Consider the following 26,974-nt stretch of genomic DNA (forward strand, 5'->3'; position numbering starts at 1 on the left):
GTTCCCCCACAAACTAAGATACATGGTCCTTGAACTAGGGGGTAGAGTGACCCCATTGATCGCCACTCCCACTGATCCATGACCCTACCTACCATCACCCCCACTGACCCACAGAGAACTTGTACTTCCGGTCTCCCAAGAGTAGGTTCTATACTTGCACAGCAGGACTGTCCACATTAGCCACGTCTAGCTATTTACCTTTGACTTCACACTACGTTAAGGTAGAAGGCCAGGCCCTGGGACACACTAAGCACATTTGAGTTCACAATTCCCAGCCTCATGTGGCTACTGGTTAAGCCCTAGTGACGGTGGTGACACATGACAGGCTGTTCCCAAAGCAAGAAGGTTCCCCCAGGAGACACGATAGCAGTCCTACTGACCTATGAGCCATGGTTCCAACCTGGGCACTTTGGGCTCCTCCTGCTAGGGGACCAGCACACACAGAGAACTGTCCCCATCCTGGCAGGCAGAGATGACCTTGATCCTAAGGAGTGTGCGGGCTACCTTGGCACAGGAGGAACAGCGAGGAAACATCTCTAACAGCCAGGTGATGTGTCTTGGGTTCCTGCCCCATTTCAGTGGTGAATTGACAAGTCCAAGAGCAAGGGTCTGAGAAGGGCATCGGGCCCAGAGCTTCAGAACCCTGAGGGACAAAGTCTGTATTACCTCACCAGGGAAGCCACTGGAAATGGCTGAGGTCCTGGCTGAGAGAACAGGGGATTTAGAACGGATCTTGGGCAAGAGAGAGTGACCATCAGTTGTGGTGCAGCCGCTGCTGCAACTGTGAGGGCCTGGCGTTTGTTCAGTCTTTCTCTTTGAGCTTCTTCAGGAGAGGAGACCAAGCAGAATCTTCAAAGAACTGTGCTCAGACGAGGTGAACTCTCCAGATGAAGGGAGTGTATGTCAGTGCCGGGAGGGGTGGATTATAGTGGATGCCATGGTACCACCCAGATCTCCTCTTTGTGACTAGCCCACTCATTTGCCCAGGGCCACCGGTATTGGTGGATGAGGACTGAGAGCAAAAGTCTTCTCTAGAATTGCCCTCCACTGAAGGGAACTTCCTCCCTGCAGGCAGCATGTTGTGAGAGACTACTCACGGGATCAATTTGGGGAGGATACAGTGGCCTGACCCCCTCACCTTGATTATGTTGATCTCTGCAAGGTCTCTCTTTTGATGTCTGCTTCCTGAAAATTACTATGACCACCGTGCTCTGAAATGGCACCAGAAGTGAACAACAGAATGAAATGCAAGGTAGACACAGAGACTTAGCCTTTGGAAGTTGAAATCATGGGCAGGGGGGATCCATGTGCCCTGTCAGAAGTTCCAGGAGTATGACCCCCAAGTATTTGTGTTGGACTCAGTCACAAAGCCATATCTCAAGGCTTTTGTGTCCTGATGGTTATTTTGTCAAGTCAGATCATCTTCTTGACCCAGTGAATAAATGGAACAGAACTAGTAAGCATTTACCACTACTATTATGATGAAAGTATTTATGCCTCACAGAGTGAGGCAGAGGAGTATGGATGGATGGGCTCCAAGTTAGAGATTTTCAGCTGGCTTCCTGTTTGCATTTCACAGGGCACAAAGAAGTAGGCTTCAGGCTGGATATCTACAAATGTTAGTATTCCCTGTGACAAGGGATAGGTTGGCTACAGTTAAGGCACTTACAATCAGCCTCCTATTTGCTCTCTGAAATGAATGAAACAGTAGAAACAGCATAAATAGCCAGTGTTTGTCTCTTATAAATACCTAAAGGTTACAGTCATGGCAAGGACAAAGAGGGGCAAAACTGTTTGAGTAAAGGATAAAGGGATCTCCACTCCCCCATCTTTTGGGACAAAGGAGACATGCGACATGTGAAAAAAGGCTTCTTGTGGGTCAAAAGTCAAGGGATAATGCCAGACCATAATGAGTCTTGCTCCTCCCAGAAACCTTCACTTCGAGATCCATCTTGGCTGAGGGGTGTGTGTATGAATGCAGGGGAGTATCCCAAGGCAGGTCAGGTGTGGAAAAAGAAACCAGATAATTGGCCTGAAGGAAGACAAAAATCCAGAAGGACTGCCTTATATAAATGACTTTTCTGACTCTTGACTGTGCTCCTGCTCACCAGGTGTGACATCCACACTCTTTCTCTCCAAGACTGCATCTCTGCCTTGCTTCTATCTCAACTAACAAACCATTTCTTTATGTGCTCTCCCACTTGTTGGGCTATGTCTCTAATAATATTGTACCTGCATTTACAGTTTCTGTCTGTCATAAATGAATTCTTCACTGGAGGCAATGATCCATGAAAAAATAGCTTTCAGGCTCTAGCCCTTGCTAGTATGGTGGCTAGGATTCCTGGCTCTCATCCAGGCTACCCAGGTTTAATTCCTGGGCAGGGGATTAAAATCTCACTTCACATAACCGCTCACTGCTGCCTCATGACATCAGTGCCACTGGAAGGAGCCCAGGTCCTCACCTTGGCCCTGCATGGACAGGCCTGGACAGAGCCTCCATCAGTCAGTCAGGCAGGAGCTTTTCCTGCTTCTTGGGAGCTCAGTCCCATGGATGTGGCACCACCTGCATCCAGAATATCTTTCCACTCCACCCCAGATATCAGGACAAATGGAATGATTTTTTCCCAAACAATGTGCTACTCTTATTTATAGGGAACATTTTTTTTTCTGTCTTTCTATTTAAATTGGTGCATTGATCATGTAATTTATTCCCAAACTGTTGTAGGTTTACCTAGGATCCCATGTTCCCTGCAGGCAGCTTCCAGGAAGCAGAAGGAGAAGAGATGTGAACAAGGACCTGGAGTCTCTCCCCTGCCCTGAAACATACTCGGTGCTCAACAGACAGCAGCCGGTAGGAATAGCTTGTGATGAAGACAATTCCCTTTGTGTGTTGAGGAGTTTCTGAGAAAGCCAGATGAGCATTGAATCTCCAACTGTTTCTAGTCACTACTCTGTATTGGCACTTTCAAATGCAAGATCTGATTTAGTCTCCAAGGCTCTCGTGAATGTCAGGGATGGGTCCCCCGACTCCCTCCAGTGTTCTTTCTGCCCTTCCCTCTGAAGTGATGCCAGTGCCCCACAGTCTCAGTGGGCTGAGGATGTGCCCCTTCTTCCTGATGCCATTACACAGTCTCCCCCTGGGAGTTCCGGCTGCCTCCACACAATGGAACTTGCCTGAGCACCTGCACAGGTGCCCGTAGGCTCCCCGACAGCCATGACCTTCATGAGGGGCAGGCATCAGAAAAGCGACAGTGAGGGGACAAGGACAGTGGGAGTTTTCTTGATAAAATCCAGCTAGGATATGCACAATGCACCACCCTTCACCTCCAAGGAGCATTCTGAGGTGTGTGAATTCAAATTCAGTACAGATTTTGCCACTGTGGTTTCCATAACCCCTCCTCATCTATGGCTTTAGGATCTGCCCACCTAGAAAAGCTAATCCATTAGTTTAAGTACACAGCCACCAGTTTCAAAAAAGACAGTCCTAAAATCCTACCAAGAGTTTGGGGGTGCTTACCAAGATTTCTTCAACTGTATTCTCCAAGACTTGAGTAGATTGTGCAGCAAACCAAAGTCCACTCACCCCTCCCCATTTTGACAACTTTTGGTGTACTTAGATCAAGCAGCATAAACAAGTGTCTAACTGTTCCTGACCATAGTGTAACTTCCCTTCCTGCCCCAAGAAATTTATCTAGGACAGAAGAGGATCTTCTAATGTGTATGTCCCATTTCAGATTTTCTTCTCACCCATAAGACACTGTGTATAGCTCTGGCTGCTGCCACCGCCCAGGTTCATTACCATCACCTCTCACAGAATGAACCCAGCTTCCCAAAGTCCCAAAACGCCCTGGCTCAGGCACCAACACTCGAGTGCTCCTCCTGGACCCTCACCGCCCTGCCCCAGGTTGCCTTGTTCTGTGAAACTAGGGGACATCTCTCTACCTTCTTCATGTGACTGCAGCTCTTAAATCATTGCTCTAGGTGTTGGGGAGTCCTGCTTTTCCTAGTGTCCCAACTGCTAACGCAGGGCCTTCCACAGAGCACAGGCTCCATGAAGGTCTGTGGAATAAATGAGCCAGAGCAGGGAACTTATTAAGTCAGATCAGGTGTTTTGTACTTTCTTAAATAATAACTTGAAAAAATCCAATTGAACAGAGATAGTTTAGCTGTATAAAAGTACATACAAGGAACATAGAGGAACTTACCTCAAATATATTTAATTTCTCAATTCTTACTAAGTAATATCATATTTCCAAAATAGTTATATTCCCATTCCATGGAATCTTGACCAGGGTTACAAAATAAAATCAAAGAGTTCACAATCACTTTTACAAAACAGCAAACTTTTTTTCTTGAACTGGGTGAGCACAAACACACTGTGATCAACGTTATTGACATAGTTAGACACTGAAGCTTATTAAGCCTTCTATTAAAACAAATAACATTTGAAAAATTCCTAAAGGAAACAGAAGTGAATCTCCATGTCATTGTAAAGAACATGATCCCAAAGATGCAGCACAGCATTTCCCCCAACTGGCCCAGGCCCTCACGACAGAGAAGGCAGAAGGAAGGATCAGCCTCCCTTCCTTCCTTCAGGACAAGCTGCTGGATGTGGGTCTGGCTGCTGCTCTGGCTCAGGGCCCCTCTTCCTCCTCCCTCACACCTCTGTACACTGGGATGGGAAGAACCCGGGACCCCTTCCATGGACCCTGTGCAGGTAGTCCTTGACTTGCTGCTTGCTGGTCTCTGCATAGGCCCTGGTACCCCACAGGAACTCATAGTGAGCAGGGTGGCTGTGAGGCACCTGACAGTACTGCAGGTACCCCGCCTGCACCCATATTTGGGTCAGCAGCTCCTTGGGCTCCCCATAGACGTAGTGCTGCATCCCAGCAAATGCCCCCATTCTGCTGAGTTCTCCCCAGACTTTCTCCTCACAGACCCAGTCCCCTGCTAGGAGAAGCAGGGTCAGGGCGGAAACCAGTAGGCCAGCCTTTGGCATACTCTGCCCATCCCTCTGCATGTCACTGAGCGTGAGGCGGCCCAGGGTGGGGATCATGACATAGATGTGCTCTCTATGGTCCACCTCTTTCATATCCAGGCCAAAGACCAACTGCAGGCACTGTGTGGCTTTATGAAAGACCACAGGGAAGTGGGCCTGGTTATCCCTGAGGACTGTATTCAGCATTTCAGTCTGGAAAATCGGCTCCTTGGTGCCATACTTGAGGAACACGATCTCGACTAGATCAGCCACCATCACATTCAGAGTCTGCTTGAGAAAGATCTCTGCATCCACGGTGGCAGAGGAAGATGAGATTGGAGGGGAGGTGGCCAGAGGGGTTGAGGCATCCTCCGCCTCCACCCCCAGGAGCTGCGCCTCCACTGGGCCCTGGGCCTGGATTTGGCCCTGAAGGTGTTCCTCAGGAGTGCAAAACTCATTCATCGGGACCACAGGCATGATGGATGGGGTCTTGTGCCCAGTGGGAGTGTGGCATGGGGGAAATGGAGACCACTGACCTGGGAAAGAGAGAGTGTAAATGGTCCTAGTTGTGAAACACGCCATGGGTGGCTCTGACTGAGGCCACTTTACTGGTCTTCCTTGAGGGCTGCTCTTGGGCGTTACAGGGGTGCTCCCCCTTGGTAGTCAGTCCCCTGTCAACTGAGGAAGAGAAATTTTGGCCCAGGGTGCAGCCAGTACAGCCCAAGGTTCTGGGGCTGACAAGGTGGGGGGATTAAGGCATTTTGAGGTCCCCTCTGTTCTGGGATGGGGAGCCCCTGTGCACAATCAGGGCACCCACCTCACCTTGTCTCCCAGCACTGCCTGGACGTCCTCTGCTCCCTGACCTCAGGACATGGGCCTCAGACCTCCGCGTTTGCCTCCTGTTTCCTGGAGCCCCTGTGAGACAAATGGAGGGGGCACCTCGGGGGGAGACTGTGGCACAGACCTAGGCCTTCTGTGCTGGTAGGAGGGGTTGACTCTGTGAGGTCCCCACAGATCTGGGGTGGGTAGTCCCATTGGGGCTCACGTGTAGTGCTCACTTTTCCACCAGCATGTCCTGGACCTTCCCCTTTGGGGACCTGCAGGGAAATTCAGAACAAGACCCAAATCTGGACAGAAAGTGCTGAGGGGCCCCACATGTGGCCGCACCTGCCTAGGGCATCCCGCAGGTCCTAGGCTGGGGAGATGCTCGGTCCTCACCTCTCCTCACGTCCTACTTGGCCTCCAAGCACTGAACACAGGGGCGGGCATCTGCTCAGTCCTTCCTCGGGATCCAGGGAGTCCACCCTCTGCAGAACTGAAGCCTCCACCCTCCACCCAAACACCTCATCTTAAGGCCCCTAAGACAGAGGTGAATAAACTGCTCACCCTGCTCTGGGACCTCCATGACCCCACAAGAGCAAGGATCCCTCCCTGCCTTGGAGTCTAACACCCTCAGTCCTTCCTCGCATGGAGCCTAGATTCCAGGCAGGACCCGCCATTGTCCCGTCTGCCATGTTGAAACCCCGCCACTTTCACCAGGTCCCCAGGCTCTCTGAGATCTGGATGTCAGGAAATCTTGCTCATGGTTGTCCTTCCCGGGGATTACCAGAGTCCCCTCTATTCTGGGCTCAGGCTCCCCTCCTCCCTCAGTGTCCTCACCTTGACTCCCGGTAGGACCCGGGCTCTGTCCTCTCCCTACCTGAGGCCTGGCTCTTCACACCAGGTCCCCGGTCTCTCTGAGACCCACATGTCAGGAAGTCAGACAGGCCTAGAGTGCTCTTCTCACCCCAAGGGCTTCCAGGGCCAACTACAGGGGCGGGGATCTGTGGGGTTCTGTCGGTCCTCCCGCAGGGACCCCTCAGTCTTCCTTCAGGCACCTCAACTTGCCTCCAGTCGGGACCTGGGATTCTTGCCTCTCCCGAGCTGAAGCCCCGCCCCTTATACCAGGGCCCCAGTCTCTCCAAGACCCGGGTGTCAGGAAGTCAGACCATGCCTGTTTTGCTCATTCTACCCCACAGTCACCCTGGACTGATAACAGAGATGGGCTACTTTGAGGCCTCCTCTGATTGCGGTCCACGGTACCCTAGTCCTCCCTCAGGGTCCTCAACTTGACACACCACAGGACCTGGGAATCAGCCCACCTGAGTCCCTGCCCCATGCAAAGTTCCCAGTCTCAGACCTGGATGTCAGGAAGCCTGCCCCCTGTTTCAGGACCCCAGACTAAGACCCAGATACAGGGAAGTGAGACCACACATGTTGGGTTCATCCTACCCCAGGGCCACCAAGGACCGACAGCAGCAAAAGGCTTCTCTGAGGTCTCCTCTGATTAGGTTCCAGCGTCCTTTCAGTCCTGCCTCAAGATCCTCAACTTTGACAACCTGCTGGTGCTGGAATTCTTCCCTCTGCCCACCTGAGGCTGCTCCCCCATACCAGATCCCCAGTCTCACTGATACCGAGATGTCAGGAAATATGGTATGTATTCATTTAGCCCAAGTCCTCCCAGAGCCCACTCAGTAGTGGGGTCCAGCGTCCCCACAATCCTCCCTCAGGGTCCTCACCCAGACTCCCAGTGTCAGGAGTGCCACAAGTTACTGATGCTTCCCTTCTGATGGAAGAGAAGGGAAAACTCATTCTGCCAATACAGCTACTCAATGTGACCACACACTCACTGAAGAGCCATGCAGGAAGAGGCCCGGGGCACACCACACACACCCGAGTTGCTGACTCATGCCAGAAAATGGCCTTCCACAAAGTGTGTCGTGTTTCCACTCCACCAACCACAGGCAAGGGTGTCATGTCCTCACACCCTGGCTGGCCCCAAGCATCATCATTTGGTTGAACCTTTGCCCGCCTGCTGGGTGACAAAGGGTCACACTCTTCACTGGGTCTGGCTTGGTTACAAGGGACCTGGTTGGCCCCTGGGGCTTGGCCATCACTGTGTCTTCTACTGAGGTATGTGACTGGACCCCAGGCTTGCCCATTTTCCATCATTCAGTGTCTCAGCCAACTCAACCCCTTCCTCCTGGGTGCCTCAGAATCTCACCTGTGTGGGTGGAATCCCAGAGCAAGAAGTGGCTGCAAGCACTCCTACCACTCAAAGCAGAGGGTGCCTGCTTGGTGGCCAGAGGAGAAAACACTCTTCTGCCTGCTTGACTGGGCGTCTTCACCTGCATGAGGACCAGAGGAACAGGGAGAAAGTCACCAGTGACAATACAGCCATCTTGGACAACAAGCCACCACGGTCTTCTCCTTGGCAGAGGCCTCAGACCATGGGGTTCCAGGAGGGCCCAACCGATGAGAAACATACCTGCAGGTTCCCTCAGGGTGGGTTCTGCTCATCACAACAGCTGGACTGTCCTCACGCGGCTGGGACAGGGACTGCACGATGCCTCAGCCCGCAGCACAGAAACTATCCCCCAGGAGTGATGGTGATTTATAGCCCAGGAGACCCTTCCCAAAGAACAAGAGAAAATGACTCCTCCCCTCACACTGCCACTCCGGAAGGATCTGGGGGCCCCATAGTCAGTGTGCCGCCCTCCATGGACTCGTGGTTGGTCCCCACCAGGAGGGGAACTATTGACAAGCAACTGAGCCCTGCTTGTCAGGGTCAGGCTTGGGTAGGGGTGACTCACAGGGGGTAGGTGGGGCTAGTGTGAGGTCATAGTCCAGGGGCATGGTAGGAGGCTGGAGGGCAGGTCTGCTGGCATCTTCCCATGTATGTTCCAGGGCATTGCCGGGACGCACACGTGGAAGGAAAGTGGGCTGGGACTGTGGCCGTGGAGGGGGCCAGAACGTCTGACTTGGCTCCCTGGCAGGCACTCCTGGAAACCCCCACCTGGAGGTACCCGTGACGCACGAGGTACCCTCCCACCTTTCTGCAAGCAGAGTGAGTTGCGGGTGCTTTGGGATGACTGGGCGGTGGCTACCAGTCAGGACTGTGGTCCACCACCGGGACCGAGACCTCTGACAGCACTGGCTGACCTCAGCCCACAAACACTGACACCCGTCATTTCCAGTGCATATGGCTTCCCTTACTCACGTAGGCACACAGGTATGCAGGCACACAGTTACGTTGACACACACGTAGCACGTATGAACAAAGGCGCATTCCTTCGCCGGCCCTGTCTGCTAGGAGACAAACTAAGATCCATCACGCTCTGAGGCGCTTAGAAGGTCAGGCCGGGAGGAGCCTCGAGAAAGGCGGCCTGGAGCACGATCAGGAGCAGGACCCGGAAGTGAGGGAGGAGGCTCGAGGAGCAGGGCTAGGAGTCTGGGGCTGAAGTGTGGGAAAGACCTGGGTGAGGAGAAGCTTCTAGAGAAGGGGATGGGGCAGGGCGGGGCTGGGACTGGAAGGGGCTTGGGGTGTGGCAAGGCGGGGCTGGGCTGGGTGGGGCCAAGGTGGAGCCACCTGAGGTGGGGAGGGGCTGACAGGGATGGAGCTGTGGGCCCGGGGAACCCATGGGGAGTAGGACTGTTCAGCTTCATGGTGGAGGCCAGACTGTATCCTTTTCAGCCCTTGCCATAGGCGTCCAGTCCATGAGACTCGGCGAGAGTCAAAGTGACCATGACCCAGTGTCCTCAGTGACTGCATCTGAGCTTCAGAGTGGACCCCAGGGGCCAGGGAAGCAGGGAGAGGGGCGGCTTCTGGGCAGAGTTCCCCATCTCTGGACTGAAAGCCCAGGCTGGCTCCCTTCCAAGCCACCCTGGGACTGCTGGCCCAGTGCTGAGCAACAGTCTTATCTGTTTTTTTGCAGGTGTGAAGGAAAATCCTCACTGTGTTTCCTGCTGCCCCTGGGACCTGAGATGTCTCAGAGAAAGGCAGCTTCACCTTCAAAACTGTTTCCTGTCCTCGTCCTCTCATCTGGGGGCTCCAGGGCAGCCACCTGACTCGGCTCCTGACCGCCGCCCTGCCTGCTGTGTCCCTGTTTCCCAAGTGTCTGATCACAGTAAATGCTCCTCTTTCTGTCCCCGTTGCTACTAGCTGAGCTCAGGCCTTGAGGCCTGGGGCAAGTGCTGTCAGCCTAGGCCCCTCCAACAGCTTGGACCCCTCCTCTCTCTCCTCCTCCAGCTGCTGTTGCACACACCATCGATTCTGTGTCACACCACATGCACATCTGTCCTCAACCCCAGATGAAAAGCACAGTGGAGCCATCTCTTGTTTAAGCCCCAACCCGTCCGTGGTGCCCCAGGGGGCTTCCAGTGGTCCCAGGTCTCCTTCCTCATTGCCCAACACCCTGGGTGGCTATGCTGGTCCTGCACTCTGTGCAGAGCTCATCCGGGACCCCAAACTTTGCCATGCAGTTCTCTCCCTGGACCACTGGCTCCTCTTGTCCTGACAACCTACTGTCCTCCATCCAGGCACGACTGTAACATCCCTTTTCCATCTGCCCGAGTGTCAGGCACTCTCATCTAGGAGTTCTGGGGCACCCTGCATCTTTCTGCTGCCACCTTTGCCCCCACTCTTCCTCCCAGGCTGTGGCTGCTGTGCATGAGTCTGGAACCCCGAGGGTCACTGAGTCCCAGGAAGGCGGGGTGGGTGTCTCACTGGTTCCTGTTAACCAGCTACCCACGCAACTGCTGCCATGGAAATGCTGAGTTGGAGCAGTGCTTTCCCTTTGAGCAGGCAGCCTGCCTTTTCCTTGCACAGAGTTGCTTCCTCCCAGCCACGACTTGTGGGGCAGAGGCTGCCTCCTGGATTTGAGGCCTCAGCACTGCAGGGACCCGAGCAATCACCACACCCAACTCCTTCATGCTGGTGCCCCCCTCCTCGCCCCAAGAGTGGTTACCAGCTATCTCCAGACACTCCAGAACCTCCTGGTAGTGGTTTCAGTTCTTGAGGGAAGGTCCTGTGAATGGTGGGTGGGCCGCTGCTGTTCCTCCAAATCCTGGCTATGAACTAGACCTTGCCCAGTGAACTGGAGACCTATGACATGTGACTGCTGATAGGGGCAGCTGTGAGGACCTGCTTCATGGCATTTCCCCACACCCATCCCTTATCTGCTGCTGGCCCCAGCTCTCTTCACATGCCCAGATATGTGGGCCGAGCCCCGGGGAGTGCTGCCTCCTCTCTGGCCTGGGTCTCTGAGGCTTGGTGTGGGTTCCACTTTGCTCCTGCTCTGCATTTGCAGGCAGCACTGACCTGGGATGGACTTGACCCAGATTCTCGGGTTCCCTCCTGTGCTCCTTGGCTGATGTGGTTTCCTCTCTGAAATGCCTGTTTCCCATTTCTCCACTGAGCTGTGTGTCCTTTCTGTGCTGAGTTGTGGGCACTTCTTTCGGGGTCTGGACATTCATCCCGTCCTGGTGTTTGTATTGCAGATTCATCCTCTTCTGTTTGCAGACTAGCAATGGACTCAGTATTCACCTGGTCTCTTGGAGCTGTAAGTGCCCTACAGGTCAGCACATGTCCGTCAGGCACTCCCACTGGGGGCCGCCACCCATCCCCAGGCTTGGCAGTTGGGGCGAGCAGTCCCTGAGGAGATGCTGCCCTGGCGTCCAGCACTCTGCCCATGAGAGAGGGCTCCTTCACATCCTTGTCGGTCCCTCAGTCCCAGCCTAGCTTTAGCTCTGGGCCTTGGACTCCTGCACGCGGGACAAGCCCAGGGGCAGCTGTGTAGCTCTGGGAGGTCAGCCAGACCTACTTCCCCTCTGTCCAAAGGGCAGCTCCCATTGACTGTACCCCTCTCCATATAGCCCAGATGGAGGGGCCAGCCTGAGAACAGGATGCATTTCTGATTTCATCTCAGTTCTGCTGCATATCTCCCACACATGGGAGCTGTGGACACGGATGGCCACTCTGCTGCCACTGCTCAGGGTACTGACTTCCCAGGAGATGGGGCACCACCCAGGGGGGCCGAGGGAGCTTCTGTGAGACTCTGGCACTGCCCTGCTCGCACTCACATCACGGGCCTTTATATCGCATCTGACACGGGAGTGGGAGATTCTGGTTTCCATGTGTCCATCACTCCCATGCTCTGGGGTCTATGTGCTCTTCACTGTCCTCCATCCAGGCAGGTTCGACACGACCTGGGTGCCACACCTGCCAGCACTGGAGGGGGCTTCTGGACACCAGGCTGTGGCCTACTGAACGGATCCAGCAGGTTAGTTTGTGAGATTGAGGACCAGGGAGGGTGGAAATGAGTGTGCATTGCCATCCCATACCCATGGTGAGAGGACTTCAATGAGTGGACTCTCTTGTTCTGGGTGAGAGCCCCATCTGGCTACCCTTTGAGTACTTGTGTGCCCACCGTGGTGACTTGAGCAAACCCAGAGAGGGTGTGAGAAGTCAGGAGCAGAGGACGCCCGTGAGGTGCCACCAGAGGTGTGAAGGTTCTCTAGTTCATGAGTGGGGCGTGTATCACCCCCACCCTTTTCTGTGCATTTCTCTTTTACTCGCTGGAATTCATGCAGGGTTTCCATTTGGCTTTACCATCTTTCCCTCACATCACATGTTCCCCAGGTTCTGAAGGACTCAACAGATGTCTCACTAAGCCCTGCACCTGGCTGTGGGGGACACTGCATTCCAGGCTTTCCCAGCTCAAGAATGACTGATGAATCCTTGGGACTGGCCCTGTGTTCCCTGAACCTTGACCCGCTGTGCCCAGAAACCCCAGCCCAGAGGGTCATCCCAAAGCAGCTGCAGAGTCAGAGTTAACCGAGTCTCTCACGTCGGTGTCAATTTGACACTCTGTTTGGCAACCTCCACTCCTCTGGTGGTCCCACTTCCCTGCGTGGGTTCACATCTCAGAGCCCAAGGTCCCTTTGGAAGTGGCTGGGGTCATTCCTGTGTCTGTTTGCTGTGGAGCGTCAGTGTCCTTCTCTTGGGGACCCACCCCATCCCTGTTCCTCACTTCCAGACCTCAGAACTGGCTTGGGGGCCAAACCTGGGCAAGGGATCTTGACCCATTTACTGGGGTGGCTGCCCTTGGCCTCAGCGTCATTTTGGACTGTACCTAGGTTAGTTGCCCACCTATCAAGCCTCTGGGAGGCTGCACTGTATTGACCACTTGCCTTGCTCTGTGGGTCCAGCCTCCTGGGAGGCGGCCACCCTCATCATGGTCCCTGGCTCCTGGCTAAGTGCGACCTTGTGCCCTCTGCTACAGTCCCTGGGCAGCAGGGATGAGGGGAGGGGGTGTCATCCATCTCCTCCATCACCAGGCCTGACAAGACCAGTCTGTGTCGCACAGTGACTTCGCTCTGCCTGGCGGCCCAGCAGTAGGTGACCAGCTCTTCCCATGGTTCCTTGGGTCTCCTGCTGGTAGTGCTGTGGGTCCTGCCACAGGCTGTGGTGGCCAGCTCCCCTGCTTCCTGGGATGGAGACACCTGTGAGGGAGGATTCTGGTCCAGTTAGCTCCCTTGGAGTTGGTTGGGGGGGCACCAGTTCTTTATGGAGTTGGCTGGTGCTGCAGGCTCAGAAGTTCTCAGGCATCTGGGATGTCCCGGTCTTCTGGGGCCTGGCTCCCAGTCTCCCTGGCCTTCATGTCAGGGATGCATGTTTTCCCAAGAAGACATCTGATGCCACCAGGTCAGGCCTGCCTTAGTGGAATGTTCTGTGTCTTTGAGGTTCAGCCATTTCTGTTGAATCCTGGGCCAATGTTTGTTCACTGCCTGAAGCTTTGTCAGCTACCAGGGAGACCCTGCCCCACCGCTTGGTTCTCACTGTTCTTCACCATAAGCTGGTCATCCCCCTGCGGAAAGCAAAGCAAAGAAGTCTCTTCCATCTATTCCTCCCACAATCCACACGCCTGAATCTTCTCACTTGCATTGGAATTCCTCTTCCCTTACCAGTCCGGCAAAAGGTCTAGCAGCTGGGCTGTGGCCTTGAGCCCAGGGCTGAGTGCACACTGACTACCCCCAGGATGGTTCCTCATAACCGGTGAGGCAGGGGATGTCAACCCTGTTCCAAGGCCTCATCTCACCACCTGTCCTGAGACCTCCCCAGGGCCAGCCTTCTTAGGATGGGTCCTTCATGAGGCTGTTCCCATGAGGGAGGGGGGGTGTTGGTGCAGGAGACTGGCTGGGGACTCACCACCAAGGGGACACAGAGCAGTCAGGGTCAGGCAGGGTGTCCCTTTACCTGTGATGTTGAACTGACATTTCCTGCCAGCCTGTCGTGAGGTGCAGAGCACAGACAGTCATTGGAGGTGTCCACAGTGGGCCCCGGTGGTCAAGCCTTCACAGTGCCTGAGGCCTCATGATCATTATTGAATGAGTGGGAGAACTAACACCAGGAATTGGGCCTGAGTGGTGGCTATGTGTACACAGAGGACGCCAAGTGCCTTTGCTTGGGTGGCACCATGCTCTGCTCTACACGCAGCCTGGTGGGAGGGGCTCTTGGTGTCTTTTGCATCAGGCAACTGCTGGGTTGGGGAGGAGAACTACATCCAGTGCTCTGGATGTAGCACCTGGCCATGTGCTAGCCCCGGTGTAAGCACAGCCTGATGAGAGAGGGCAGTTCTGGGTGCCAGACCTCACAAGGCAAAGTGCATTCAAGTCCAAGGACACCTGCCGTGCAAGAGGCTCCTCCACCATGCAGGGCATCAGGTGTCCACTCACCCATGCATCACTCAGGGCTCGGGGTGGGGAGGCTGGAGCACATCTTCCAGGCAAACCAGTAAAGAGCAGAGCCTGCAATAAGGCAGAGGTTGTGGATCATAAAGAGTGGGGAACCAGACACTGACTCATATCAAGGGACCATGGAGGGCTTTTTAGATGGGAGGCCATCTGGGCTGGGTCTTGTAGTGAAGAAGGTCTCCTTGGCTGGAAATGGTGGAAGGGCCCCCAGAAGGGAAAGGCTACCCAGTCCAGTATTCTGGCCTGGAGAATTCCATGAACTGTGTACTGCATAGTTCATGGGGTCTCAAAGAGTTGGACATGACTGAGTGACTTTCATCACTTTCACACAGTTGATTAACAATGTTGTGTCCGTTTCTGGTTTACAGCAATGTGATTCATATACTTCCAGATTCTTTTCCATTATAGGTTATTGCAGATATATAGTTCCCTGTTCTATATAATAGGACCTTATTCATGCATTTTATACATTGTTGTTCAGTTGCTCAGTCATGTTCGAATTTGTGACCCCATGGACTACAGCACTGTAGGCTTCCCTGTCTTTCACTCTCAGAGTTTGCTCAAACTCATGTCCATTGAGTTCGTGATGCCATCCAATCATCTCATCCTCTAGCACCCTCTTCTCCTTCTGTCTTCAGTCTTTCCCAGCATCAGCTTCTTTTCCAGTAAGTTGGCTCTTCATATCAGGTGGCCAAAATATTGGAGCTTCAGCTTTAGCATCAGTCTTTCCAATGAATATTCAGGCTTGATTTCTTTAGGATTGACTGACTTGGTCTCCTTGCTGTCCACAGGACTCTCAAGAATCTTCTCCAGCATGACACTAGTACTATTTTATACATAGTAGTGTGTATCTGTTAATCCCAAACTCCTAATTTATCACCTCCCCTGATTTTCCCCTCTGGTAACCAAAAGTTTCTTCTCTGAGTCGGTTTCTGGTTTGCAGATAATTTCGTTTGTATCATCTTTTTAGATTTCATCAATAAGTGATATCATAGAATACTTGTCTTTCTCTTTCTGACATACTCCACTTAGTGCAACAATCCCTATGTCCACCCATGTTTCCACAAGTGGTATTACTTCATTATTTTTCAAGGCTGAGCAGTATTCTCTGTGTGTGTGTGTGTGTGTGTGTGTGTGTGTGTCTGTGTGTGTCTGTGTGTGTGTATGTGTGTACCACATGATCTTTATCCATTTATCTGTTGATGTGCATTTACATTGCTTCCATATCTTGGGTATTGTAAATAGTGTTGCAATGAACATCGGGATGCATGTATCTTTTCAAACAAGGGTTTCTGTCTTTTCCAGGTATAAAGGAGTGCGATTGCTGGATCATATGGTAGTTTTGTCTGTAGTTGTTTAAGGAACCGCCATACTGTTCTTCATATTGAGTGTACCAATCTACTTTTCCACCAACAGTGTACAAGGGTTCCCTTTTCTCTGCACCCTCTCCAGAATTTATCCTTTGTAGATTTTTTTGATGATGGCCATTCTTTCCAGTGTAAGATGATAGTTCATTGGAGTTTTGATTTTCATTTGTCTAATAATAAAAATGTTGAGCATCTTTTCATGGACATCTGTGTCTTCTTTGGAGAAATGTCTATTCAAGTGTTCTGACCATTTTATGATTGGATTGTCTTTTTTTTTTTTTTTTTTTTTGCAGCATCAGTTTTAATTAAAGGTGGTTAGTAATAAGCGCTTCCATGGCAGAAAGCTCCAGGCAGTCCTTGGAGAGTATGACTATAAAAATGAGGTGCTAAACCTAATATGTCAATACATTGTAAAGTATTTCTTTTCCTTTTCCTCCTCTGACCATTTCTGCCTTCTTAATCTTTCTAACTTTCTCAAGGCATGGACATATTAGATACATAGCAATGGATATTAAAATGGATTCTTAACTCTCATTACCATAAAGGTATAACAACTGAATTTGCATGTTCTGTTCCTTTAGCTTATAGCAGGAGCCCAGGCATTGGCACAGAAACCCATTAGTTGTATCCCACGGGTCTGTGAGGGTAGATGGCTCCTTTTTTGTGTGGATGTGTGTCCATGTAGCTCATAGGCTGGGCCAATGCATAGGGCACACAGAGGGGCTGCCTTTTTGTGCTCATGATGCAAATGACATGATCCAGAGCCTGGGCTTTGGGATCCAGGGACCTGGGTTAGGACATCAGCTCTTCCCTTGCTGTGTAGCCTTGGCACTTAGTATCTCTGGGGGTCTCTCTCCTCTGTTGAAAACCAGGTAACACAAAACACCACTCATGTCACAGGGCTTTTCCAGGGCACAGCCTTGGACATGTTGTCTCCCGCTGGGGCTCAGGGTCTGTCTTTGCTTCTACTTCTGCAGTTGAGAGGTTATTCCAGCAACACTGCCTCTGAAGATTTTTCTTGATTCCCAGGCTTTGCAAATTTCATAATTCTCTAACACTGTTCAAGGGACTATAATGTGATCTTGGTAAAATTTCCCTTATGCTATTTGGAAGATCTCAGTTGTGCATGTATAAAATGAGATGACTGGTCCAAAACAGTGATTTTCCAACCTTTGTGTCCATGGGATATCTGACAGAGGTGGGGTTGGGTGGGGTTCAGCCTCCCAAACAGATCAGACGCAGGCTGCTCAGCTGAAACGAGGCCTGCTCCCCATCCCCCTTCTTCCTAATCTCTTCCTGGCTCACACCTCATATAGGCCTCCCAAAGTGTACCACAGAACACAGTTTGAAAACCAGTGATCTAGATCTCAGATTTCAGTGTGCTGAGTGATCTTGTCAAATGTGGCTTCTAATTCAGATGTTCTGAGGTGGACCTGAGAATCTGTGCTTCTGACCAGATCCCAGTTGATAACTAAGTGTCTGGTCCATAGATAGCATTTGAAAAGCAAGGGTCTGAACACAGACTGTCTTTGACCTTTCACATCCTTCAATTCGGAGTTCTTAATGTTATTCTGACTGTGTCATAAAATAAAAATCTGTGTTGAATGAATGTTTCTATTAAGGGCAAAATCCTCAACTATACAGATGTGCGAATTAACCTGGGATATGAAGAAGATAGAACATATTTGTCTCTCAACTGTGAGTGTCTGAAACATGTGTAAAATATTCTCTGAACAACACATTTTGGGTTAAGAAGCTGTTGCACTTTGTTAAGAAGAGTTGCACTTTGATTTGGTTGTAGTCTGGATCATAGTGAAAGTGTTAGTCAATGAGTCATGTCAGACTCTTTGCGACCCCATGGACTGTAATCCGCCAGGCTTCTCTGTCCATGGAATTTGCCAGGCAAGTATACTGGAGTGGATAGCCATTCCTTTCTCCATGGGATCTTCCTGACCCAGGGATCGAACCTGGGTCTTCTGCATTACAGGCAGATTCTTTACCATCTGAGCCACAAGGTAATGTAATGCACACTTTTCTAAGGGAATTTCTGATGGAAACAAGTGACCTGCTTTCAGAGCCTGGCTGAGGCCTGTCTCCAAAATCTAGGTCTAAGTGAAGGTTCAGAATCTTGGACAGCTGTTTGTGTGTCTGGCATTCATGTGCTTTCTTGATGATCTTAAGGACGTGGCATCGAGAAAGATACCTTCAAGTAAGTGGCCTCCGTCCTTTCTGTCCATTGCTGAGTTGAGTGCTCCAGGTTCAGTGTTGATAGAGTGTTCTGTCTTCTGCACTCTGCTGGGACTCCTCCTGTGTGTGTCCAGAAGACTGGATGCTTTGACAGTCTGTAGGGCTTTGCTTGTCACGCTGTGTCTGTTTCAGTTCAGTAACATCATGGCTAAGGTGGGGAACCCACTTTAGCAAGGAGACAAAAGCCCAGTTGCTAGAGTAGCCAGTGTGTTGAAATGTCATGTATCCTTTGTGGAATTTGGCAGGAGAATACTGTGTGCTCTGTGGCATTGCCCAAGCCCTTCATTAAGAAGGATGAGCACTTTCACATGGGGTGGAGGTGGCATGTGCACCATCTGAGGAAGCGAGGTGAGACTGAACGCCAGGGAGGCTGGATCCAGAGGTGCTCCTTTGGTGGTCAGTCGGGGAGGAGAACAGTCTAGTGGATGTGTGTTCCCAAAACTTGTCAATGGGCTACTTTAGCACCAGGCACCTGGGAAGCACAGATGGAGTGTACCCAACCACCCCCTCCTCCAGACACGGACAGTCTGGTGACTGGTCCATCAATAGTTCTGTCAATGGCCAACGGTCACCTTCCTTCCTTCTTTTATCCCCTCTCTCTCTGGTGTGTGAGCAACTCCTTGGTGCCTGGCATGGGGTCTATAAAGGTGGAGAAGATGGGGAACTTGCTGAGAAGCCCCAGACAGGCGGACAGCACAAGGCACCTTAAGAAAGACTCAGCTCCTAGAATCTGGAATCTCTGAGGAGGGATGCCTAGGATGGTGGCCCTGGGGCCGTGGAGCGTAGTGTGTTTCTGAGGTACTGATCCAAAGTGCATCGCCTTCCCATCATGTCCCCAGAGCGTTCGGATCACCACAGGTACATGTGGAGGGCCTGTGCCTGAGCCTTCCTTGTACGCCTTCAACGAAGCATGAGGTTCTCTTTTCCCAGCCACCCCTGTCCCGCTCAGTTCCTCCTGGCATAAAATCAGCAGTTAGGAGTAGAGGAGTCTCAGATAGAAGCCTTAAGAAGTTTCTTGAAGAATACCCTGTTCGTCCACTGTTTCCTGAGCTCTCTTAAACCCGGGGCTCTTGGTGACACAAGCAGATTCTAATCCCTCTCCAGCCCCTGCCACTCAGGCCACCTTGGTAGTGTAACCACAAAAATCCTAAAACACAGCTTTCCCGGAAGCGACCCCTGACTCCCACATTTGTTGTTTGAATACCTGCAGCTTTCTGGCCTCATCTTGCCCATCTGTCAAATGAAGTCAATGAAAACAGTTCTGGGCCCAGGCTCAGCCATCGCTCTCCATGCTTCTCAGGGCTCTGACCCCCACCATGGGCCTTCCTCCTTTCCTTGTTGCAGCACTTCCCCCTGCCTCCTAGATGGTCATGGCCAGGCCTCCACTCCCACAGCCTGACTCCCAGGTGCCCAGCCCTGGACATTGCTGCTCAATGCAGATCCCTCCCTCCTCACTTCCTGTGTCCTCCTGAAACTTCCAAGGCTGACTTTAGAACCGTTCCTTCCTCCCCACAACCTTCCAGAAACCTCTCTATAGTACTCTTTTTGTGAAAGGTTACCTTGGGTGATTTGTGTGTGAGTCGGTGTGTCTGTGTGCACACACAACCTTCCAAAACCCTCTCTGTAGTACTCTTTTTGTGCAAGGATACCTTGGTCGGTTTCTGTGTGTGTGTGTTGTGTGTGTGTGTGTGTGTGTGTGGGTGCGCATGTGCATGCATACACTGTTACCCCAGCTATACCACAGACCCTCTGAGGATAAAGACTCTGCGTTTACCTTGGTACTGTCCCCAGAGCTGCCTCTGCCAGATTAGACACTTATTAGGTGCTGACTGTTGGCTTCGAGTCACTTAGCAGTCATCAACTCTGCTGTACCACTCTGGACTCGGTTGGTGATGTGATGGGCCATGCCCAGGTGTCAGTGTGTGTGAGGTGGGTAAGCAAGGCAAGTATGTCAGTAATCTCATTGGATGCAGGACCACTCTTTGTAGAAACATCTGAAGTGCTAGAATGCCTGTCCCTGTGAGAAGAGGGAGGCGGGCTCTGAGTGGTACACTACAGCGTGGGTGGGGTGTGGATGGTAGCGAGGCAGGAGTCCACCCCCAAGGGGCAAGTCCTGACTCCTACACTAGTGACTTGCTCCCTGTCCCCATAGAGGGTGGGGCCTGGAACATGAGACCTAGGAGATGCTTTTAAGCATGACACACATTGAATGCTATGACTGTACCATCTGGAAATTCAGTCTTGACAGACTCAGAGGGTTGTCTTTCTCAGCCGTCTTTTTGATTTCTGTGTTACTTGATTCTGTGCTGGCCCGGCATGTTTTGTCTCTGATGCTGGTTCAAGAAGCCCGCCTCCCCTAAAGTGCTTCCTCTTCCTACACTCAGTGTCTACCCAAAATCATGCCAGGTTTCTCACCTCAGCCATGGAGGAAAGACAGCTCTGGACATTGGGTCCTTGTTTGGTGTCCCAGCTCAACCTGTCGTTTCATTCCTTAGGTCACATGCTAATCACTCACTCCCAGGTACTTTTTATTTTTTATTTTTTGAGCCCTCAATAAATGTAGATATCTTTTTTTAAAAAAAATTTTACTTATTTCTTTTGGCCCTGCTATGAGAAATGTGGAATCTCAGTTCCCTGGCTAGGGATCGAACCCAGGTCCCTTGCAACGGAAGCGAGGAGTCAACCACTGGACCACCAGAGAAGCCCCACACTCCCAGGTACTTTTGCATTCTGGTTATCTGGAATTCATCATGACTGCCTTATCTTTACTTCTGGATAGGTACCTTCCTGCCTTCTGCCTTGTTATCTGAGTCCCACGCCTTTTCTTAGTGTTTCATTACTCTTCTGTAAGTCTCTGAACCAGACAGAGATGAACAGTGAAGCTAATGAAATTTAAGATTAACCTTCAGAGTCACTGGCATTTCCAGAACTGGAAGGGGCCCTAGCATTATGGTACATGCAAGTAGTCTGGTTTGTAAAATCAACGAAAGGTGGTTTAGCCACAGTTGGTTCAAGGCATCTCTGTGTCCATTCTGCTGCCCCCATCACTCTTGCTCTTGTATTGGGTGGCTATACAGTGACCCTGGGCATATTTGGAATCTGGCTAAGGGGAGATTAAATCAAGTTAAAGTAGTTTGGACTTGCAGAAACATATTTTAGGGGCTCCCAACCAATTCTATACACATTCAAGTTATTCTTAGCAGTCCTGTATTGAAATAGCTTCCAGGAATATTTGAACTTACCGTACCTGTGCACAGCATCAGGACAAGAGGTCAGAGGCTGGAGGGAACATTGTGATGTGTTCATCCAGTGAAGAGGGTGACCCTTTGTCACCCAGCAGGTGGACAGAGGTTCAGTCAGATGATGATGTTTGGGGACAGGCAGTGCATGAGGACATGGCACTCTTGTCTGTGGAGTGGACACGCGGGAGCCTTTGCAGAAGGCCGTTTGCTGGCATGTGTCAGCACCTCAGGTGTGTGCCCTGTGCCCTGGGCCTGCTCCTGCATGGTTCTTCAGTCAGTGAGTGTGTGGTCCTGTCGAGTGGCTGTATTGGCAGAATGAGTTTTCCCTTTCCTTCCATCAGGGCGAAGGGTAACTTGTGGGACCCCCGACACTAGGAGGTGTAAACAGATACCATGTGAGGGTGAAAACAGACACATGAAGATGTGCAGATGTAGAGGAGAGTGCCCAAGGTGCTGGGAGTGGGGAAGTCATCCCCCCACTGCCCCCTTGCCCCTGTGGAGAGATGTCTGGACAGGGCTGACCCTCTGTCTCCAATTGCCGACAGTCGTTTCAGGGTCCAGGCTGGGTGGCTCAGCTACATACCGTGTTGGTTCAGGAGGTCAGCAGCCGAGGTCAAAGTGTCAGCTGACGTTGGCTCATTTGTGGGCTGTGGGGAGAGTCTGTCCCATCTCTCCCCCATCACTTCCAGGACATTGCTGGCCATGGTGGGCATGTCTGGGATTGGAGAGCTCTGCCTTCCTCTTCACCCTGAGTTTCCCCATGTGCCTGTCTAACAGTGTCCTTTGTATGGGGACAGCTGTCCTGTTAGAGGCCTGTCCATCCTAAAGAGCTCACTAGACCCCCATCAGCTCTGTGAAGACCTTTCCTTTGTCTATAAGGTCATACCGAGGTACTTGGGATTGAGGCTCCAGCACCTGACATGATGTGACTCCTCACACCCTACAAAGGCTCTGAGGGAGGAACACACTGGAATGTTCCAAAGATGGAAGGATGGCTTTCGTGGCTACTGGGGGTGAATCCAAGGTAGGAGCCAGATCATGTGGGCCTCGTGGGCCTGTGAGAACTGTGGCTGTGCTGTGCTAGGGGAAGGAGAGGCCTGGGTGGCCCTGGGCTGGGTGCCTCTGGGACCTTGTTCCCGTCCTCAAGCCACATGCAAACAGAGGCTCCCTGAGAGGTGCTTAAACCCTTCTGAGGTTCAGGCCTGTGGCTCTGCTCCACTGCCTCCACACCCCTCCAGTGAACAGGGAGCCCCCTCCAGGTACAAGGAAAGAAGTGAGGATGGGAGTGTGTGGTCAGGTCCCCTGCAGTCATGGGCTGTCTCTCTATCCCTCGGCACCTCCTTAGGCGTGGAATGAGGTGACAGTAACCTGTCAGGTTATTTGAGGTTTAAATTCTGTGATCCCTGCATGGGTCCATCCCAGGCCCTGGTGATGACATGGAGCGCACCCATCCCAGTAGTTCCTGCTCTCCTTAGTTCTTTCTCTAAGCTCTGGGCAAGGACTGAAGTGTCTGCTGATAGTCGAGGCCATATTGTGGGAAGGGCTTTGAGGAAGGTGGCTCCCAAAGTCGTGGGGAAGACTCCTGGCAGGGCTGTCTGAGGTCCAGAGCAGCCACAGGACCGAGGCCAGATTCATAAGCACGGATCTGCCCTCAGCAGCCCTGAACTAAGATGGGGGATCTGCAGAGCATGGGCAGGGATGAGGCCAGGACCTGAGGGGTGGGGTGGGGTAGGGGGTGGGAAGGCCAGGACTGTGCCTGTCTGTGCTGGGGGAGGACCAGAGCCTGGCCACTGGGCTGTGAAGCCAGGGGAGCCACCCTCTGTCCTCAGTGCTCCCAGGGTTTCGAGTCCCTCTGTCTTGGATCTCACCTCGTGCCTCTCTCCCCCTGTCCTGCCCTCCTTCCTGACCTCCCCACAGGCTGCATGTGACAGACAGGTCCTCTGAATCAAAACACCCTGTCAGTAGACCTTGTGGAGATGGACAGAAGGAGCCAGCCCTCTGTGACTGCCCCCATTTCTGTGTCAGCAGGCTTGGAGGATGCTCAGGCATGTTGGGCTGAGGTCCGGCTCAGGGCTGTGAACTTGGCTGTGAACTCTGTGTCAGGCTCCTGACCTTTGTGGCTCTGTGTTTCTGCAGCCACATGAGGCCCTGGAAGATGAAATTTGGCTGTCTGTCCATCCGACTGCCTTATGTGTGTTTCGTCTTAAACAGTGTCAAGACACTGGAGATGTGGTGGCGGCCCATGCTCTGCGGACCCGGCATTGTACCCTGGCCGTCCACCTCAGGCACAGGGACTAGGAGGTCACGGCTTGGCGGGAGCTGCTGGAGCAGAGGCTGGGGATGATACCCGCCCAGATCCAGGCCTTGCTGCAGGACGGGGACAAGTTCGGCCACGGAGTGATCATGGGCAAGTAATGCCCTGCCCCGCGCTGCTCGCACGGCCCCCGGTGATGCCCTGGATCTCAGCTGTATTGTGCTTTTTGTTTTCTGTTTAACCAGTTGGTGAAGAGGGGTGGGGCTGAAGTTTGTTCAGAGGGGCAGCGAGGGTCCCTGAGCTGGGAGATGGCCACAGGAGGTGCCTGACCACCACTCTGGGCCTCAGTTCCCTTTCATGTTCTGAGAGGTACAGGCTGGTCCAGGTATGCACCTGCCACTTGTCTTTGAGTCTGTATGTGTGTGTGGGTGTGTCCACATGTGTGTGTGTGTGCCCAGCAGAGACCATGAGAGGCAACACAGCACCCAGCCTGGGTTTTGCATCCCCACTGCCTGAAGCAGGCCCTGAGCAAGTCCCCTGACTCCCCAGGAATGAGGCCCCATAGCAACACCTCTCTTGGTGAGTTGCTTGGGGACCTGATGCCAGCAGGCTCCCCGCTGGGGCCATCCTGCTCTGTCCCTATGGCCTGCAGTGGGCAGACTGAGAGCTGCCCAGGGCCTGGTGGGTTCCTATAGCACCAGGCCTCTCCCTTTCACTTCGCTCCCTCCCTCGCTTGGCCTTGCCCAGAATTCTGCCATAAGGGTGGTATCATCTGCATATCTGAGTTTATTAATATTTCTCCTGGCAATCTTGATTACAGCTCATGTTTCATCCAGCCCAGTACACATGATGTACTCTGCATATAAGTTAAATAAGCAGGATGACAATATACAGCCTTGATATAATCCTCTCCTAGTTTTGAACCAGTCTGTTGTTACATGTCGAGGTCTAGCTCTTGCTTATTGACCTGCATACAAATTTCTCGAGAGGCAAGGAAGGTGGTCTGGTATTCCCATCTCTTTCAGAATTTTCTGTAGTTTGTTGTGATCCACACAGTCAAAAGCTTTATGACATGGTCAATGAAGCAGAAGCAAATGTTTTTCTACAATTCTCTTGCTTATTCTATGATCCAACATATTGTGGCCATTTGATCTCTGGTTCTTCTGCTTTTTTTGAATCCAGCTTGTACACCTGGAAGTTTTCAGTTCACATACTATTGAAGCTTAGCTTGAAGGATTTTGAGCATTTTAAGCATTACCTTTCTAACATGTGAAATGAGCACAATTGTGCACTAGTTTGAACTTTCCTTGGGATTGGAATGAAAACTGACGTTTTCCAGTCCTGTAGCCACTGCTAAGATTTCCAAATTTGCTGGCATATTGAGTGCAGCACTTTCACAGCATTATCTTTTAAGACTGAAACAACTCAGCTGGAATTCCATCACCTCCACTAGCTTTGTTTGTAGTGATGATTCCTAAGGCCCACTTGACTTCGAATTCCATGATGTCTGGCTCTAGGTGAATGATCACACCATTGTGATTATCTGGGTCATTAAGATGTTTTGTATAGTTCTTCTGTATATTCTTCCTACCTCTTCTTAATCTCTTCTGCTTCTCTTAGGTCTTTCCGATTTATGCATTTCATGTTTTAATACAATAGAGCTAATATTTACTGAAAGGTAAGGCTGATCTTATTGCAGGTGATCCTCACATCCTGAACTGAGATACCAAGGAACTCATGAAAGGTCTCTTTCAAATTAAGACAGCAGTTTAAGTTCCACCTATTCGTTTTTTGCCTGTAATTGTTTGCTTGAGCCTGGTAAAAACACTGCTTTTGTTCTTAACAGAAATTTTACAAATCTAAGTGATGAATATGCTCATTACTCTCTGTCATAGGCTGATTTATGTCCACCCTCCAAATTCACATGTTGAGGCTCTAACCCCAGCACTTCAAAATCTGCTTCTGTTTGAAGATAGGGACTTTAAAAAAGGTAATTAAGGATCAGTGAGGTCATATGAGTCAACCCTAATTCATTCTGATTGTGGTTCTTTTAAGAAGATGAAGTTTGGAGACATAAAGGGACTCAGGGTTGGGCATGAACAGGGAAGGTGCAATCTGAAGACTCAGGATGGAGACCACAATCTACAAGCCAAGAAGAGAGTCTTTGGGGGAAACCTGACCTGCTGACACCTTAATCTTGGACTTCCAGCCTTCAGAACTCTCAGAAAATGAATTTCTGGGGCTTTCCTGATAGCTGAGTAGTACAGAACCCGCCTGCTAATGCAGAAGACACAGGTTCAATCCCTGATCTGAGAAGATCCCACATGCCACGAAGCAACTACCCCATGTACCACAACTTTTGAGCCTGTGCTCTAGAACCCGGGAGCTGAAACTGTTGTAGGCTGTGTGACCTAGTACCTGTGCTCTGCAACAAGAGAAGCCACCACAATTAGAAGCTTGTGCACCACAACTAGAGAGTAACTGCCACTTGCCACAACTAGAGAAAAGGCTGTGCAGCAACAGAGACCCAGTACAGCCAGAGAAAAACACATAAAATTATTAAAAAAAAAAAAAGAAAATGAATTTCTGTTGTGCATGCTACCCAGTCTGTGACTCTTTGTTCTGGCAGCCTTAGCAAACTAATACCTGCTTCTTCTTTTGGACCTTTGCCTCTTCCTAGTGATGGAGCTCCAGAAAATGGGAAATGGGGATCTGCTTGGTCCAGAACAGTGATCTGGTATTGTAAATTTTTATGTCACTCTCTCCATGCATCTCAACTTCTCCCTCCTCTCCTCCCCCCGTGTCCTTATTGGCTTTGCCTAGCCTGCACTCTTGCAGCACATCTCTGTGATGGGTAGGTGTGTTTGCTTCAGAGTGGAGTGGTTTTAAGAAGTTGTCTTGTGCCTGAGCCACATGTTTCCTTATGGGGCTGCTCTAATACCTGCTGTGAAGTTTTCATGGTCCATGGGGATGCAGTTGGGAGAGTTGCTGCTCAACAGGCATCCAGACTATGAACGAAACAGAGTTCTGGGGAACAATGCAAGCTGCCTTGGGTGTGCAGTAAAGCTTCTGCTAAGCCTGCTGACCCTAAGCCCTTTCTCGTTACTCTCAGTCTGAGCATGTCAGAGGTTGAGGTCTTCTCACTGACTACTCAGAACAATGCTAAGGGCATTCCACATTGAGTAACGTTCAATCTTCTAGGCTCCCTTACCCCCCTGAAAACTCTTTACAGCCAGGCACACAGTTCTGGAATGAGGAGTCCTGGGACAAGGCTGTGGATGAATGCATTAACCAGGCCTCACCTGGCCATGCA

General features: G+C 51.4%; 1 protein-coding gene across 1 annotated transcript; it reads right to left on the bottom strand.

Annotated features, from left to right (window-relative positions):
- Nucleotides 1-4,307: 4,307 nt before the first annotated feature.
- On the bottom strand, nucleotides 4,308-9,311 carry LOC122436014 (melanoma-associated antigen 9-like). Its single transcript, XM_043460140.1, has 4 exons — nucleotides 9,018-9,311; nucleotides 8,022-8,145; nucleotides 5,801-5,893; nucleotides 4,308-5,514 (listed from the first exon to the last, which is right to left on the bottom strand). The coding sequence occupies exons 1-4, from the start codon at nucleotides 9,084-9,086 to the stop codon at nucleotides 4,658-4,660; spliced, it is 1,143 nt and encodes a 380-aa protein (XP_043316075.1). The 5' UTR covers nucleotides 9,087-9,311; the 3' UTR covers nucleotides 4,308-4,657.
- Between the last annotated feature and the right edge of the window lie 17,663 nt (nucleotides 9,312-26,974).

This window comes from Cervus canadensis, chromosome X (assembly GCF_019320065.1).
Source record: "Cervus canadensis isolate Bull #8, Minnesota chromosome X, ASM1932006v1, whole genome shotgun sequence".
Taxonomy (NCBI): Eukaryota; Metazoa; Chordata; class Mammalia; order Artiodactyla; family Cervidae; genus Cervus; species Cervus canadensis.